Below are 15,892 nucleotides of genomic sequence, written 5' to 3'. Positions count from 1 at the left end.
GGTCCAGAGGAGATTGAAAAGCTAGTGGGATGGGTCAAAGACGAGCGCAAAGAGGCAGCCAGAGCAGAGGATATCGGAACGGAGAGCGGGTGTCGTGAAATGTCGTAAGAGGCACAATGCGCTAGCGCAAGTTGCCAGAATATGAAAGCGAAGATGAAGATGAAGAGCAACAGGAAGAGAAGGGGATGGTAGGAAGACTGAATGATGGCGGGTCGAACAGGAGGAAGGAAGGGGTGCAGTTAGCCATGTAAGAGAAATGCAGCTCGAAGACCCACACGGTAATTCACCGTGAAGTTTCACAGACAGCCAGGACACGCTCAAAATCAACCCGTCGTGCGTCGTGCGAAGGAGGCAGCAGGCCGCAAGCCTTCGCCAGAAACGCGAGAGGTGCCGGGCTCGAGTCTCATGATTAAAGGGGGGATCAGGCGCCTGCCGTGGAAATTTGAACTCGACGCAGCTGCACATACGCAGGCCAAGTGCCGGACGCATAGTACCTGTTAGGCAGCCTCTCTCTCCATCCCTCTGTTAGAAAAATAGCCAAAAGAAATTCCCATGAATTGCAGCACCGTGACCATGGTCTCCGCGTGGGGCTGTGGGGCGTCCGTCAACGTAAGGAGTTGCAACAAAGGTCTCTTTGTCTCCTCGTCCCCCTACCTCTCGAGGCGGTGCGGGGCGTACTGATGAATTTCAGAATGGATTCAGGGTCTCATACAGATCGCAAGCACGGCTGCGGCGAAAGAGGGGATTGGAACTACTCGATGCTAGTATATCTCGAATTGGAACGCTGATAGACTCGAGTGTGGTACTTACATCCGTAGCATCTCAAGCAACTAGGCACAGGAGCTCATCAGAAGAGGACATTCATTGCATTTGGCGAATAGCGCCTGACACACTCTTCGAGGCGCGGGCTCACTGCACGCTTATGGACTTGCCCGCACGGAACAAAGACCCGTAAGTTCCGGGTCAGAGCTGCTTTGGATCACAGACACTTGAGTCGAACTACAGATAGGTGACGATTTGATCATGAAACAGCTGCAAGATGGGTACAAGAATGACGACGAAGGACGGGATGCACCGGGACGAATGGAGCTGAGAGCCGTCGGCAAAGATGACTGGTTGTGTGTGTATGGGGGGATTGCAAACCACGGAGAGCAAGACCAGAGGAAGAGATGATCTGAGAGGGCAGGTGTACAGCCAAGGCGACTCTGGAAGCCACTTCGTTGTAGTTGTAGAGAGGCACGCGCCTTGTCAACCGTCTGATGAAGTCACAGCTGGGTGACGGTCAAAAGATCGCAGGCACGCCGAAGCAGGAGCACCGGCACCTCCACTAAACACAATTGACGTTTCCCCAACATGACAGCATCGATTAGGCGGAACCGGCCGTAGGAAAATTACATTCAGCTAGGCCAAGCGCTGATGCATCCACGCATCTGTCCGCACGACATGTATGGGGAGCCTATGTGCGCGTCGGGTCTTGACGCTTGATCATCGTCGAGTCTCGACGTTGTACGAAAGGAGAAATTGCGACTTCGTCTACATGGCGAGCTCTGCCTGCAGTGCGCGCAACTCGGCGTCGTCGTCGTCTTCCACCACAGCCTGTTGGCGCTCTGTTCCGTTTGAGACGCGTGATGGACCTGCCGACGAGGCCACGGCGGGGGTGTGAAGAGGTACCGAGTCGGCGCCCACCAGTCGTTCGTTGAGCTCGTCCTGCTCGAGTTCCTCTAGCTCGTTTCTGAGCTCGTCCTCGTCGAGATCGTGGCCCATGCCCACAGGGTTGGAGATGGCGTCCGAGATCTCGTTGGTGAGGTCCATCTGTTCGCGGATCGAGTCCATGGTCGAGTCGACCTTGTCGATGTTCCTGTGGTGTGCCGGAGGTCGATGTCAAGTTCAATCTGTCAGTATATCTGTAAGTGCCAGAGCACCCTTCTCAGATGCGATTGGGGCCGACGTCTGACGGTGTTGGGCGCCATCATTAAAGATGAGCCGGTAAGAGATACGTACAAGCTACCGTGGATCATCTTGAGAGCGTCAGCACCCTTGCGCATGGCAGCCATGGTCTCGAGGTTCATGTTGGCGCTCTCGAGGGAATTGACTTGGCTCTCTATCGTCATCCTTGTGCCTGCAAGTCTATCGAGCTCATTCTCATAGACCTTCTTCTGCCGCAGAGCCGCTTGCGCCGCTGTGGGACGGAGCATGTCAGTGGATAAAATAACAAGTCAGCATACGATTGCACCTGGTCGCCAGCACGTGCATGAAGCCGGACGTGGAAGACGCACCTCGCTTATTTGTGGTAACATTCGCCTTTGCCTTTCTGAGTTCCTCTTCAATCTTCTTGTTGAGATGCTCCTCCTTCTTCGTGAGCATATTCAATTGAACCCGCAGCCCGAGTATCGCATCTCTCGCCGACTTCTTGTCCTCCTTCTTGCCGAAGAGGTTCAACCAGCCCGACATGTTGGCTACAGTGTGAGTTGACGAAATGTACTCGATTATGGGTATGAGTCTATGACTGCAAGAATTGCGCGATACCAAGCCTGTCGATCACGGCGAGGATGGTGGTGGCGGTTGCGATGGTTAACGCAGGACGGTCCCGGGTTGTGGATGGAGTGCAAAGAGGGCAGCTGATAAGGATCTGTCGAAGCGCTCGAGATCAGGATCGAAGAGGCAATGACACAAGATTGGGAATGGTAAGCGCTTCGATCACGTAGGGGTCGGAAGTGAAGAAGCGGGTCGAGGTTGTGATCGAGATTATAGGATGGATGGACGAGGTGATGGTTGATGGAGACGAAATGACAGCTGCGACAATGTGGAGCGAAATCAACACACTCGCAGAGAGAGAGAGAGCGTGAGTGCTGTCCCGCGCTCAGCTTCGTCTACGCTCAACACTGCTCAGCGAGCTAGCGAGCGACTCTGTTTTGCGCGATGTGCTTGCCTGCGACTTAGCCGATCTGTCCAGACTGAAAAAAGGGCTCGAAGTCAAAAATCAGACAATCCATGAGAGGCGATGACTGCCAATTTCTGGCTCAGCCGTGGTGTGCACTGTTTTTCGTGGCGTGCTTGGGTGGAGGACTGAGCTCGACTTTAAAGGAAAAGCGCCGCCTCAACGCACAATGATGCTTGCTTTGCTGCCGTCACATCTCTTTCCGGCATCCTTGTCAAGCCTTTGTGAGATCTTCTGGAGTTTACAGTCAGGCACAGGTCGGCCTCCAGAACGGCGCTCATCGGCGTCACTGATGTCAAACGAACGTGCTATCACCTTTCTTGACAGTCCCTGACTCCACCGGCTTCGGATGTCTCCGAGCCCCTCCGACAACGCAGTGGAGCTCAATACCTCTCCAGCATCGATCAGAAATTCATCGCGAGCAGCAGAACTGGATTGCACATACTGGATCGCACATAAAGGCAAGCCGACGTACAGCGCACTTCTGGACGCCAGGCAAGAAAACAATCGACAATGACTCTTGCATCTTCGTCCCGCTTGACAGCAAGACGAGCGCCTCTGCTGCGCCGTGGTCTAGCCACCGAAGCGGTGCGGCCCCTCATCGTCTCGCTACCATCTCGATCCATATACCCGCCCAAGCAGCCTGAGCTCACCGTCGATCACCTCGTCGTGGGCGGAGGCGTGGTGGGTCTTTCGATCGCAGCGGCACTCGCCGCGCGCTGGCCCGAGAAGACGACCTACCTCGTCGAACGCAACAAGTCTTTTGGCGAAGAGACCAGCTCTCGCAACAGCGAAGTTATCCACGCGGGCCTTTACTATCCTGCAGATTCCCTCAAGACGCGTCTGTGTCTACGTGGCCGCGAGCTCATGTATCAACGATGTCAAGAGCACTCGATCCCGCACAAGCAAACCAAGAAGCTCGTCGTCGGCGCTGACTTTTCCAAAGCCTATCTGGAGAAGCTTCAATCTCACTGCGACTCCCTTGGACCACTCGCACCGCCAACGCGAATGATAACTGGACAGCAGGCACGAGAGCTCGAGCCGCACCTGTCCGACAACATCGCCTGGGCGCTCCTTTCCGAACGCACAGGTATCGTCAGCAGTCACGAGCTCATGGCCAGTCTCGAACGGGAGCTGCTCGATGCTGACAATGCCGAGATCGTCTACGACACCAAAGTCGTCCGCGTTGACCCCAATCAACCCGACCCCGGTGCTGTCAACTGCAAACGTGGATCCGACGGCTCGCAAGACGGTTGGATCGTCCAGACGCTCACCTCTGAGTCGAGCAGCTCTACCTCCGGCAACGCAGACTCGCTGCTGGCCAAAGTGGTCATCAACGCGTCCGGACTCAACGCGCCCATGGTGCTCAACTCGTTACTTTCGGAGCTTGGCGGTGCTGAAAAGGACGCAATTCCCATGTGGCATTCTAAGGGCAACTACGCTTCGTACAAGGGTCGCGGTGCTGACGGCATCCAGCACCTCATCTACCCGGTCCCGGATACACGCAACAAGGGTACACATGCGCACACGTCGCTGGGCACGCATCTCACGCTCGACCTTGACGGCAACGTCCGGTTCGGCCCCGACACGGAGTGGATCTCCCCGCCGCCACCCTCCGAAGATGGGTCGCAAGAAGCGATCGACTTTTGGAAGCGCTCGCTCGTTGTCGACGAGGCGCGCATCGAGAGCATGTACGCTTCCATCTGCGAGTACCTCCCCAACATTGACAAGAGCGGCCTGGCTCCGGACTACGCCGGGATCCGACCTAAGCTCATCGGACCCGACACAAAGGCGTTTATGGACTTCCAGCTGCTGTGGCACAATTCGTCCAACTTGGCCGCTCAGAGGCTGTGGCAGCGTGCGCCTGGACTGCCGGCGCCCAGTTCCAGCTGCATCTCGCCCGCAAGGACGAGTGTTGATAAGGTCGACGGCGGCGCCATGATCAGTCTGTTGGGCATCGAGAGTCCTGGTCTCACTTCGAGCTTGGCTATCGGCGAGATGGTACGCGAGATGATCGCCACTCATTTTTACGGCGAACATCCCACTCGCCGGGCTAGCCCCAATAAGGGCGCCAGGAACGAAGACAATTCACACCGTGTAGATGCGTGGGCATAGAAAGCTCGTTTTGCAATCCCAAAATCATCTGAGTGGAGAACTCCGTAACTTTAGCAACGAACATCGCTTGTCAACGCACCGACTGGGTCCCCGAGAAGAGAGAGACAGAGAGACGCTTGCGAACGAAGCAGTCCGCGATGAGGGTAGATGCAGACGGCAGGCAAAACGAGAGCAAATGTTACATTGAGAAGGTGTATTGTAGAGGACGTCAAGCTCTGGAGGCGAGAGGAATAGAGATGCTCGGTACGATTCTTGTGTGAGCCGACTTGGTGGACACAGACACGTTTCGGGCTCTCGCGTTTTACTCGAGCTCGACGGTACCACCAGCAGCCTCGATGGCGGTCTTGAGCTTCTCGGCGTCTTCCTTGTTGAGACCCTCCTTGAGCACCTGAGGTGTCGACTCGACAAACTTCTTTGCCTCGACAAGGTTCCTGTTTTGTCGTCACAAAGTCAATGAAGGAAAAAGTGAGGAGATTCGATTGTCAGTATCAGCCTGTGTTCCACTTTGGCTGTCAATCTGGTGCCTCTTGACCGAGCTCCTCGATCCAATCAGCGAAGTCGCAAATGAGTCGAGACGACTGCAGCTGGGACCGCAGCTCGAGCACGAGTCGGCGAAATGGGGGTGTCAGAACATACATATTCGAGTTGGCCGCTTTGACCTCCCTAATGACCTTAGCCTTTGCGGTGGGATCCTTCAAGCCGGTCAGCTTCAAGGTGAACACGGTCTTCTCCTTTGGCTTTGCAGCCTCCTCTGCAACCTCGTCTGCTGCACCGGCACCGGCAGCAGCAGGAGCAGCACCGGCAGCCGAAGCAGCGGGCATAGCAATCTCGGTGATGTTCAATCGCGTCTTGAGATGCGACACCAGATCCGCGGCTTCGAGCAGAGTGAGCTTTTCGATCTGGTCTACGATCGTCGAGATCTTGGCATCCACGGATGAGGCGGGTGCCGATGCAGGTGTAGCGTTGCGAACAGCGACGGAGCTCGAGAGCGCGCGCACGGCGGTAGGTGCAACGCGGCGGGTGCTGGTGCGCAGAAGAGTGCGCGAAGACGACGCAACGGCGCTTCCGAATGTCGACATCATTGCTGCAAAGGTGCAAAGATATAGACGGGTAGCTTTCAGTGCGGGGTGGTGACGATGGTGATGACGATGAGAATGCTTGCTTGCTCAATGGCTGCTGGTCGCTCAGAGTCGGGTGTCAGTCAAAGCCAATTTTGTGCAGATTTTCTTCTCGACTTTCTTCTTACTCAGGTCACGCTCCCTCGGTCAGTAGAAAGGCACCATAGACTCTCGTACGAGACAAACGGCCGCCTTCAACCCTGCTTCCATTACTTCAGCTCATGTCCTCGCTCTTCTCACTCTTCTCACACCTTTGGACTCATGAAACCCCCCGAAACACTGGTCATAGATCGAGGCGTGAAAGAACTTGCATTTCGTTCCAACACTTTGAGCGAGAAAGACCACCGGTCAAACTCGGGACAGCAAACAAGGAAAGGAGGAGGCGATGGCTGCAAGCGGAGATTGCTTCCAGCCGCACGCGAGAGCACGTGCTGAACAGTAGAGCTCAGGCAGCAACGCCGACGGCACGAGCAGCAGGGGGAGCAGCGACGTGAGGACCAGCAGCGGGAGCAGAGGCAAAGCCATTGGTGCGCACATCCGCCTTGAGCTCGTCCAGGCCGAGCAGCTTGTCGGTCCAGAGCGGATTCTCGCGAGCCGTCTGTTCGGAAGCCTTGAACAGATCGGCCAGAGCGTCCTGGCCCTCGGGAGCGGCACGCAGGTCATCGACAGTGCGCAGACCCAGCTCCTTCCAGATCTCAGAGAGAGCGTAGACCAGGTGGTCGACGTCAGCCGAAGTGTGGCCAGGGGTGGGCGTGACACGCAGCCTCTCGAGACCGCGGGCGACGGTAGGGAAGTTGATGGGCTGCACGTAGCAGCCGTACTCCTCAAGCAGCATGTCGGAAGCCGCCTTGGCCTTGGAGGCGTCGCCGACCAGCACGGGCACAATGTGCGAAGGGTTGTGCTGCAGCGGGATACCGGCGGCAATGAGCTTGTCCTTGGCCTCGCGCGTGCGCACCTGCTGGAGGATGCGAGAGTCGTTCGACTCCATCAGCACCTTGATGGCCGTATTGGCACCGGTGAGTACCGAGGGAGGAAGCGTGGTGGAAAAGATGAACTGCGGAGCAAAGCAGCGGATCAGATCAACAAACCGGTTCGAGCCAGCAATGTAGCCGCCGACATTGCCGTAAGCCTTGCCGAGGGTGCCGGTGATGATGTCGATGCGGTCCATCAGCGTGCCCTTGAGCAGACCAGGCTGGTGACCCTGAGCGACCTGCGCATCCCAGTCCAGGTGCTCGGCGACACCAGCACCGCGAGGACCGTACATGCCCACGGCGTGGACCTCGTCGAGGAAGGTGATGGCGCCGTACTTTTCGGCAAGCTCGATCGTCTTCTCAATGGGTCCGACGGTACCGCACATGGAGTAGACGGACTCGAAGGCGATGATCTTGGGCACATCGACGGGGATGGCCTGCAGCTTGGCCTCGAGGTCGGCCATATCGTTGTGCTTGTAGATGACCTTCTTGGCGCTGGAATGCTTGATGCCCTGGATCATCGAGGCGTGGTTGCTGGCATCGGAGAGGATGACGCAGTTGGGCAGCTTGGAACCCAGGATGGTGAGCGTTGCGTCGTTGGCGGCGTAGCACGAGCCAAAGACGAGCGCAGCGTCCTTGCGGTGCAGTTGGGCCAACGTGTGCTCGATGGTCTCGACGTGACGGTTGTGACCGGCGATGTTGCGAGTGCCGCCAGCGCCAGCGCCGTATTTGTCGAGCGTGTCTTTCATGGCTTCGAGCACGGCAGGGTGGCGGCTCATGTTTTGGTAATCGTTGGCGCACCAGACAGTGATCTCGTCGGCTTCGACCGACAGATGTCCCTTGGGAGCTTTGCCGGCGAGACGATTGATGTTGTTAAAGTAGCGGTACGACTTGTCGGCGTGCTTGGCCTGGAGCTGCTCGTGGTAGAACTTTTCGTAATGGAAACCGGGCCGGTTGTAGGGTTCGGGCTCGGGGTGCACACCGAGACCAGAACCAGGGGTGCGGACCTGCTTGTTCTTGATGCTCTTACGTCGCTGATGCTGGGGCAGCGAGTCGCCAGCAGCGGCGGCAGCAGCGACCTCGGCGAGCCTGCGAGCATGAGGACACTTGTCGACTTGGGCCTGGTCGGCGATGCTGATGCCCTCCTTGGCGTGCAGACGCTCAATGTCGTCGGGCTGGGCCACGGAGGCACGGGCAGCTTCGGATCGCGAAACATACGATCGGACCTGCTGGGCAGCGCCGCCCATCATCTGGTTGGAGAAGGGGCAGCCACCACTAGCGATGGCAGCAACAGCGGCGGCAGGACGAGCCGCGTTGGCAAAGAAGGAGCTGCCGGAAGCACCAAAAGTCGGGGTGAAGGTGCTGGCAGCAGCGCCGCTGGTCTGCTCGGCCTGAATGGCGAGGCTCTGGCTCATGACGGGGCACTGCTGAGCCTGGGAGATGAGTCGGGTGGGGCCACCAGGGTGCAGGACGGTAGTGGACATCTGTCGAAGCTGAGGCATCGAGACGCGACCCATGTAAGGGCACGCCTGTCGGATCTGCCTCAGAGGGCAAAGGCTTCGATCCATGGTGATGATGGAGCGAACAGATCAGGATAAAGGATTGATGGAGTCGATAGTAGGACGTCAAGCAGACGAAAAAGATGGTGGGTGTGAGAAGGAAGAGGAGATGGAGACAGGGAAAGAGCGAACACGTCGACTTTGTCAAATGGCAGCCAAGCACCTCCTAGGGAGCGGACAAAAGCAACAGCTCGGATTGGCCGGAGACTGTTGGTGCAGCAGATAGCTTCTAGCGCTCAAGCGGCGAAACGGCGGAACGGCGATCAGCTAAATTCGCTCTCTGGAAGCCGCTCAGAAATGAAAGCCGTCCAGCAGTTGATAGCCTTCTGAAGCCGGGGAGACTCTGTCGCTGACAGCCGAGCACGAACGAGGATATGCTTGCTCGCTAGGAAAATTCTTCCCTCTCGGCGCAACTGCCAGAAGTGCGAAAACAGAGAGCACGCCACCACGACCACTTATTCGCGGTTCATTCAGCCCCCCATTCGTTGGGGGGGAAAGCCGTCTCGTAGTTCGACACAGGCGCAAAGCAATCAGAGCAAAAATCCAAAGAAAATCGAGTCAAAAAATACATTCCCTTCCGAGACCCTTGCGGCTTACTCAAGCTCGCCGCTCCATTTTGCTCTCTCCCTTTCCCTCTCTCTCTGCGTCTGCAGTTACGAAGACGATCCGAGTCGCGAGCCTGCTTTGAACGGCAATCCCTTCTCTCAGTGTCGGCGATCTCCTAATCATTGGGCCCCAGCACCCAATCAACCCTTGCATTGATCGCATTAGCAATCGCCAGGCGAGCATTCGTCTGCAACAGTGCAACGGCAGAAGTGTCTGAAACAAAGGCATGAGTTGGGTCTCGAGAACCGAAGGGGGCTGCAGCTAGGCGTAGCAAACTAAAAATCGACCTGAAACCGGCTCGACGTCCTCGCTCCGTTTCGTGCAAGTTTTACGTACGAGTCAATAGCTCCAAAAACTTGGGAAAGTCTCTTCGCTCTAACATGCCAGCTTTTTTGAGCCCATGCGCTGTCTGACCCTGTTCCTCTCACTAGCATCCTCCCATCTCCATGTGTGATGCGCTCAGCGACTGCGGCGGGCCAAGTATCGGAGATTGTTAGCATACATTAAATGGTGAGAGTGGTGTGGGTGTGGGAGTGAGTGTAAGTCTCCGTATCTTGTTGGACCGACCAAAGGTCTGAGGGCACGGCCAGCCCTGAGCTTGTGAACAGCGACGTGACTAGATTGCGCTCATTGCGGGACACTAAGCCTCGCCGGCTTCCTTGGGCTTGGCGATGACCTGGATACCACCTGTCGTGTCGGTCAGTCAGAAATCAGATGATCAGATGCGAAGTGAGGCGAGAGTTGGCAAGACATTCAGTCAGTCAGTCGGTCTCAAGGATCCTGTTCAGCTCGCCACGACGGAGAAAACTTACGGTGCAGAGCAAGCAGCGTGTCCTTGGCCGGCAGCTCGCCCTCCGCAGGCGTCCTCTCGATCCTGAACTCGGCATCCACCAGCACGCGATAACCCTTCTTGATGTTCTTCATCCTGTCGACGCCCCGCTCGCCAAACACGTAGAAGCGGTGGTACGACGTGGTAGTAGGAGCGCGCTCGCCGTCCTCGGCGGGGCCCGTGGGTGGGTCCGAGGTCGCCACCGTGTATCGGACGTAGTCCTTGCCGTTTTTGGTCGTCTTGAGCTCCGGGTCCGCAGCGAGGCGTCCTAGGACCTGCATGCGTGCCAGATCGTTACGCACCGCCGAGGTGGACAGCATACGTGCGCCCGAAACCAGCGTCTGTCTTGTCGAGTTGAGGGTCAGCATTGTGAGGAATATCGAATCGTGTTAGTGTTGACGACGATGATGGTAATGATGAGGAGCAAAAGGTAAGGTGTCGATTGTTGGGCGGATGGACAAAGGAGACCAACACCTGTATTTTATTAATAGAGCTCAGTAGTCCGTGCCTTTCGGAGCCAAGTGCGTGTTGCAAATGTCCAAAGCGCCATCATGCTGTGCCGTGAGCGCGCGGGCTTTCACCGCACACAGAAAGGTAAGCCGCATTTGGGCATTTTGCGGACACGCGCCAGAACGCCATGCAAACAGGGTCTCGTTGGGCACTTTCGACTGCAATCTAACCCTCGCCGTGTCAGACGCGTCTTGTTTCTCTGGGTCTCTGCAGAAGGCAAGCTCCACTGGCGTCTTTTACGTTCTCTTGAATCGAGGTGCCACTCTCGCATCGCCATGTCGTTCAACAGCTCATGAGACACTTATATCCAGTCGCATCGAGACAGTATGTCTATAACCTGTCCTTACGACGATAAAGCCCTGGGACGCAAAATAGTGTGTACTGTACAAAAGTGGGAATGCAGCTATCGAGTCGGAGAAAACTACCACCACACGTCGCGGGATCCAGATGTCTGTGAGCTGGTCGATCTTGCGGGTGAAGGAGGCAGCTGCACGTCGGATTCTCCCGCCTGTGTTTGGGACTGCCCACTCCCGTCATCATCCACTTTGGTGCTGAGCTTCGTGGAAGAAGCAGAAGGGGTCTCGCCTGATGGACGGGCTCGAGGCGAATCGCGGCTGGTTGGAGCGTCCTGTTGCTCTTGCAATGCCGACAGATTCGGCAGCTCAGCAGACGATCTCCATGGACTCACCGCTTGCTCCTGTTGCTGCTGTTGGTGTTGCTGTTGATCATCCATATCAAGCCAATCCACATCACCATCTGATCCATAGCCGTCTCCGATCGGCGCGTCGGCGGCGTCGTCATCGTCGTCGTCGTCGTCTTCTTCGATGGGGAACCGGCTGCTTCCGCGCGCAAAACGTTGCTGATACTGCCGCTCCCGCTCACCCAGCGCCTCTCTCAGCCGCGCCATCTCCGCTGCCGACGGTGTATACGCAGATGCATACCTCCCCGGATTCGTCGGGGGTGCTCTGGTGGCTGCCATACTAGGCGACCTGCCGTCGTGCGGCGAGAATGTGATATCGCTAGATCCGGGAGACAAGGCTCCGTACCCGCTGCTGAGCACCGAAGATGTGTCGAGCTGCGACTCTTCTTCGGCAATGTCGGATAGTCCTTCCGGTCGCAGCGTGTGGTAGTGCGCCAGGCCGTAGAATCCAGGATCCATCGGGATGGCGTCGTCGGCGTACGACACGGCCTCTTCAAAGTATGCTTCGCGATCCAGCTCCGGAGAAGGAGCGTCCAAGTCGTCCTCGTTGACCGCGTCATAACCTCTTTCATTCTCCTTCCAGTCCACTCCTGGTGAATCTGGTCGCGAGGCAGGCGCACTCATGTCCGACTCCGCCTCCAAATCCGCCAGGGACCGTCCTCCAACAGGAACTCCGTAACTCTGCGCAGAGCTGTAGTGTACTGGCGTCGCTGATGCACGAGGCTGCGATGCCGTCGATGCCGGGCGTTGTTGAGGCCGGTTCTGTTGCTGGCTCCAATTCGGGACAGCAGAATGGCCGGGATGGAGTAGCCGTACTGGCTCCATCGTTGTCCCCCCGCTTTCGCGAATGCCGATAGCATCGCTACCACCAAGTCCAAGCCCGATTCGACGCACAAGCTCATCGTGTCCAATGCTCTCGCGCTCCATATCGCTGTCCAGCGGTGTACCCATGCCTGTAGACGGAGTCGGAGTGGGCTGCGTCCACACGGTCTCGTGCGGATAGACACCTTCCAAGCCGAGCTCGTTTCTCTCACTTGGATCCCACCCTTCGGATCCTGTATAGCTCGACCCTAAAAAGGGATAATCGTTGTCGTCCGCATCACCCCGCGAGCTAATGTCGCTGGGCATCGACCCAGCCGGCGATACTGCATTGAGATGCGGCGGCGAGTTGGCAGCTGCAGAAAGAAATCGCTGCTGGTGCGTGCCGGGCAGCTGCACAGCAAGAGGCACAGCCGGCGATGTCGGCGTGGGCGGCACTGTGGATGGGGGACTGGATGTAGGCTCTGCAATGAAGCGCGCCAAGATTTCGAGTCCTTTCTCCCGCTCTGCCTCGGATCCAGCGAGATACATCGAGACGAAGGGCCAAGCGTGGACGCCGCCAGGGCCGTGCTCGACAGCAGTGCACAGCCAGTCGACAGCTTGCTCCGATGAATCCGGCGTCGATCTATGCGGCGATCTCGATGCAGCTCGTCGCTCTTGCAAAGACGGACCGTGCATACGCGAAGAAGCGGATCCCGTCGAGCGTTGCGATGGATCGACATCTTGTCCAGGTTTATCGTCGGAGAACGAGTCTGCGGCACGACGTGCCCTCGGCCCCGATTGTGACTGGCGCACACTATCGATCCAAGTCTCAATGTCATCCGCGAGGCGTTCACGATCACCCCAGACCACAAGCATTCCGCGTTGCAGGGCGATACGACTCCAATCGCCGATGGCCGGATTGATAAGCTTGCTCGTCTCCAGTAAGCTCTTGGCGTTTTCAAAGTCCGGGTCGCTCGCGTCCCGTTTGACGTCTTGTTGCGCATGCTGAGGATCATTGTCCCAGATTGGGATGTACAAGTCGGCGGTGCCCGGGACGGCATCGGTCTTCCGCTCTGCAGCAGGGAATATCGGATCGAGAGCACCAACGGCGGAAGGTCGAACGTGCTCCGTTTGGTTGAAGGCGTTTGGGTTGGCGCCCGCCCTCGGGGAAAGGGAAGGTATCCTGGTGGTGGTCGCGCGGTTTAGCAGTGGCTCTGTGAGCATGCTGTGGGCGGCGCGAGCGACACGTTGAGGAGGCGAAAGAAGCGTACGGAGGATGGTAAGCGGCGCGGTGGCGCCCATCGATGGCGCTCCGGAAACCTTTGCGTCCTTGACCTGGTCGGCAGGAGATCGGTTTTCTGCATGATCGACGTCGGCATTATCATCACCCGCAAGCACGGCACACATATGGGCCACCCAGCCCATGGGGCCCCTCACCCTGCGCGGTGTCTTGAGCACACCAGCATACAGCTGTGCGAAATGCATAAGCGCTTCAGCCGCGACGTAATCCCACTCGTGTTGTCCAATCGCTTCGGTCCAGGCAGAAATGCGAACGTTCGCTGGTTCGTTTCTATTTTTCGCACCATCCTTGGAGCTCGAATGAGGATGTGCCTCTTTTGAAAAGGCAGGAGCAGATGCAGCGGCTTGGCGCAGGTGAGAAAAGGCCAGGGAGGCGGATGGACGCAGATCCGCCCAGGGACTGATCAAGACAGCCTTACCCGGCATGGGCAGTGCGCTCCAGTCCCTCTCGGCCAGCCTGGCATCGCCGCGTGCCTGTCCATCGAGGCAGAGTAGCATGGCCATGGTCAAATTGCCACCAGCGCTGTCACCGGCGATGGTAATGGACAAAGGATCGACCCCTTCGACCTCGATGAGATGGGCATAGCATCGAAGACACTGCAGCAACGGACCGGGAAAGCGCGAGGTCGGACCAAGATCGTACTCGACAGCCACACAACGGGCGTCGTTTTCGCGATCTTCGATGGCACAGACTTTGGTGATGATGCGGATGAGGGCTTCGGCGTAAAAGGCAACTGAGCCGAGCGAGAAGCCGCCTCCGTGCAGGTACAGCAGCGTCGAAGCCGACTTGGAGGATGGATCGGAGCGTCGTACTTCAACAGGGACATGCGCGTCTGCGCCGATCCAAAAGGCACGAAAGCCTGGCCGGGTATAGCTATGAGCCGACCTGGGACCGGACTTGGCCTTTTCGGGAGGCGCTGCGGTGCCAGCAGCTTTTCGTGATGGATCAGACTTGACAGTGGTCCGAGGCAGCCCAGATGTGGTGGGGTGAGGGCTAGACTCGCTGGTGAACTCGCGCACGATACGCGCAGCCCCGCCGCCCGTCCTCCATCGCACAAGTGGACCGATGGTCTCCTCCGCGAAAAGGACGCGGGGAACGAGGTGTGGGAAGCTCGTGCAAGCGAATCGGACGAGAAGCAGCGTGAGATGGTGGAAGGGCGAGAGTTGGATGTCATCGTCCAACGCATCCTGGGAGGAGGTCTCGTCGTCGTCGGAAGATGGATCAAGATCCGGTATCGCGGTCGACGACGAGATGCGACTCGACTGTGAGCGATGGGCGGAGTTTGTCTCGCCTGCTGGCGCTTTGGATGTGCGAGTAGTGACATCGGCTTTGGATGATGCAGCACGCGAGTCGGATGGGTGGGTGGCCGAGGACGAGGCGGTGAGGGGAGGGTACCAACCAAACTGGCTAGATGGCGGACGACTGAGGGACCATCGCTGGTAAAAATCGAAGGGCAGACGTGTGCAGATGTAGGTGAACGCTTTGAAAGCTACATCGACAAGTTCGGCGATGCCGCACGTACGCAACAGGTTGACAGCATAGAAGAAGGCGACGACGATGAGATCGGAAAAATAGAGGCCGCCTAGCAACGGTTTCTGCGCGCGAGAGCGTTTGCGTGTCCGGCTGTGCTCGTCGTTAAAAAGATCTGTAGATGAGGCGGATAGCGAAGCTGAGTGCGGTGCGAGTGCATCGCTGGAGCGGGTCACTACTTTGGGCCGACCTCTGCTCTGGTGCGGTGCACGCGAGTCCGAAGCGAAAGTAGAGCGTCGAAGGGGCTCTAGACGTTGCGACGCGCGTGAAGAGGAAGAGGAGGCAGAGCTGGGATCGAGGAGGCCATGCTGTTGATCTTGAAAAGAGTATTGGCGTCGGTGGGAGGAAGAGACGGCGCTTTCGATGCTCTGACGGCGCGCCTGCTGACCTTTGGAACGGGCAGTAGCCAGAGATGATTTGCTCGAAGCCGAGGCATGATCAGATCTGGACTGGTGCGATGCCTTGAGGGTCGAGGTGGAAGAAGCAGGCGAGGCAAGGGGTGAAATGGGACGAGGGGAAGCAGCGTTCGTCTTGACCTGGCTGGTCGCGGGGCGCAAGATGTCGAGCATGATGGGCGACTCTCGCTCGTTGGATTCTAGGTTGTGGGTGTAGTAGCGATAACGACCATCTTTTCTCGTTGACAGCAGAGGATTGCGGTAGAGTAAAGCTAGAAGGGGGGCCGGCGGTGGCGGTGAAAGTAATGGTGCTGCACCTTCCGTTGATCGATTATGATAACGTCGGTTTGGAGTGGATGGTAGTGTTGCGCCAATTCCTAGGGAGGTGGTGATGGTGGTCGTTGGAAGGATGGCGATCTTGGCTCTCCTCTAGCTGCGGGACGGAATCAGACAGAGTATTTCAGGAGCCGCCAAATTTTGAGAAAGGTGCAGCGCAGCACTGTGCTTTGCCGCGGCAGCC

At 57.6% G+C, this 15,892-nt stretch overlaps 6 protein-coding genes across 6 annotated transcripts; 1 reads left to right on the top strand and 5 right to left on the bottom strand.

The window, feature by feature from the left end:
- Positions 1 to 1,533: 1,533 nt before the first annotated feature.
- Positions 1,534 to 2,451, bottom strand: EX895_002606 (uncharacterized protein; the record flags this gene model as incomplete). Its single annotated transcript, XM_029883204.1, has 3 exons — positions 1,534 to 1,858; positions 2,002 to 2,179; positions 2,277 to 2,451. 3 exons carry the CDS (start codon positions 2,449 to 2,451, stop codon positions 1,534 to 1,536), a joined length of 678 nt encoding a protein of 225 aa, XP_029740602.1.
- A 1,000-nt stretch (positions 2,452 to 3,451) lies between these two features.
- Positions 3,452 to 5,053, top strand: EX895_002605 (uncharacterized protein; the record flags this gene model as incomplete). Its single annotated transcript, XM_029883203.1, has 1 exon — positions 3,452 to 5,053. The coding sequence occupies one exon, from the start codon at positions 3,452 to 3,454 to the stop codon at positions 5,051 to 5,053; it is 1,602 nt and encodes a 533-aa protein (XP_029740601.1).
- A 301-nt stretch (positions 5,054 to 5,354) lies between these two features.
- EX895_002604 (uncharacterized protein) lies at positions 5,355 to 6,135 on the bottom strand (the record flags this gene model as incomplete). Its single annotated transcript, XM_029883202.1, has 2 exons — positions 5,355 to 5,484; positions 5,690 to 6,135. The coding sequence occupies 2 exons, from the start codon at positions 6,133 to 6,135 to the stop codon at positions 5,355 to 5,357; spliced, it is 576 nt and encodes a 191-aa protein (XP_029740600.1).
- Positions 6,136 to 6,616: 481 nt separating this feature from the next.
- Positions 6,617 to 8,710, bottom strand: EX895_002603 (uncharacterized protein; the record flags this gene model as incomplete). Its single annotated transcript, XM_029883201.1, has 1 exon — positions 6,617 to 8,710. One exon carries the CDS (start codon positions 8,708 to 8,710, stop codon positions 6,617 to 6,619), a length of 2,094 nt encoding a protein of 697 aa, XP_029740599.1.
- Positions 8,711 to 9,947: 1,237 nt separating this feature from the next.
- EX895_002602 (uncharacterized protein) lies at positions 9,948 to 10,504 on the bottom strand (the record flags this gene model as incomplete). The annotated part of the gene is made up of 2 exons (XM_029883200.1): positions 9,948 to 9,994; positions 10,120 to 10,504. The coding sequence occupies 2 exons, from the start codon at positions 10,502 to 10,504 to the stop codon at positions 9,948 to 9,950; spliced, it is 432 nt and encodes a 143-aa protein (XP_029740598.1).
- A 563-nt stretch (positions 10,505 to 11,067) lies between these two features.
- Positions 11,068 to 13,023, bottom strand: EX895_002601 (uncharacterized protein; the record flags this gene model as incomplete). Its single annotated transcript, XM_029883199.1, has 1 exon — positions 11,068 to 13,023. One exon carries the CDS (start codon positions 13,021 to 13,023, stop codon positions 11,068 to 11,070), a length of 1,956 nt encoding a protein of 651 aa, XP_029740597.1.
- Positions 13,024 to 15,892: the final 2,869 nt, after the last annotated feature.

The sequence above is a fragment of the Sporisorium graminicola genome, chromosome SGRAM_15 (assembly GCF_005498985.1).
Source record: "Sporisorium graminicola strain CBS 10092 chromosome SGRAM_15, whole genome shotgun sequence".
Taxonomy (NCBI): domain Eukaryota; kingdom Fungi; phylum Basidiomycota; class Ustilaginomycetes; order Ustilaginales; family Ustilaginaceae; genus Sporisorium; species Sporisorium graminicola.
The sequence above is the reverse complement of the archived record's forward strand: the minus strand, read 5'-3'. Positions and strand labels throughout refer to the sequence as shown.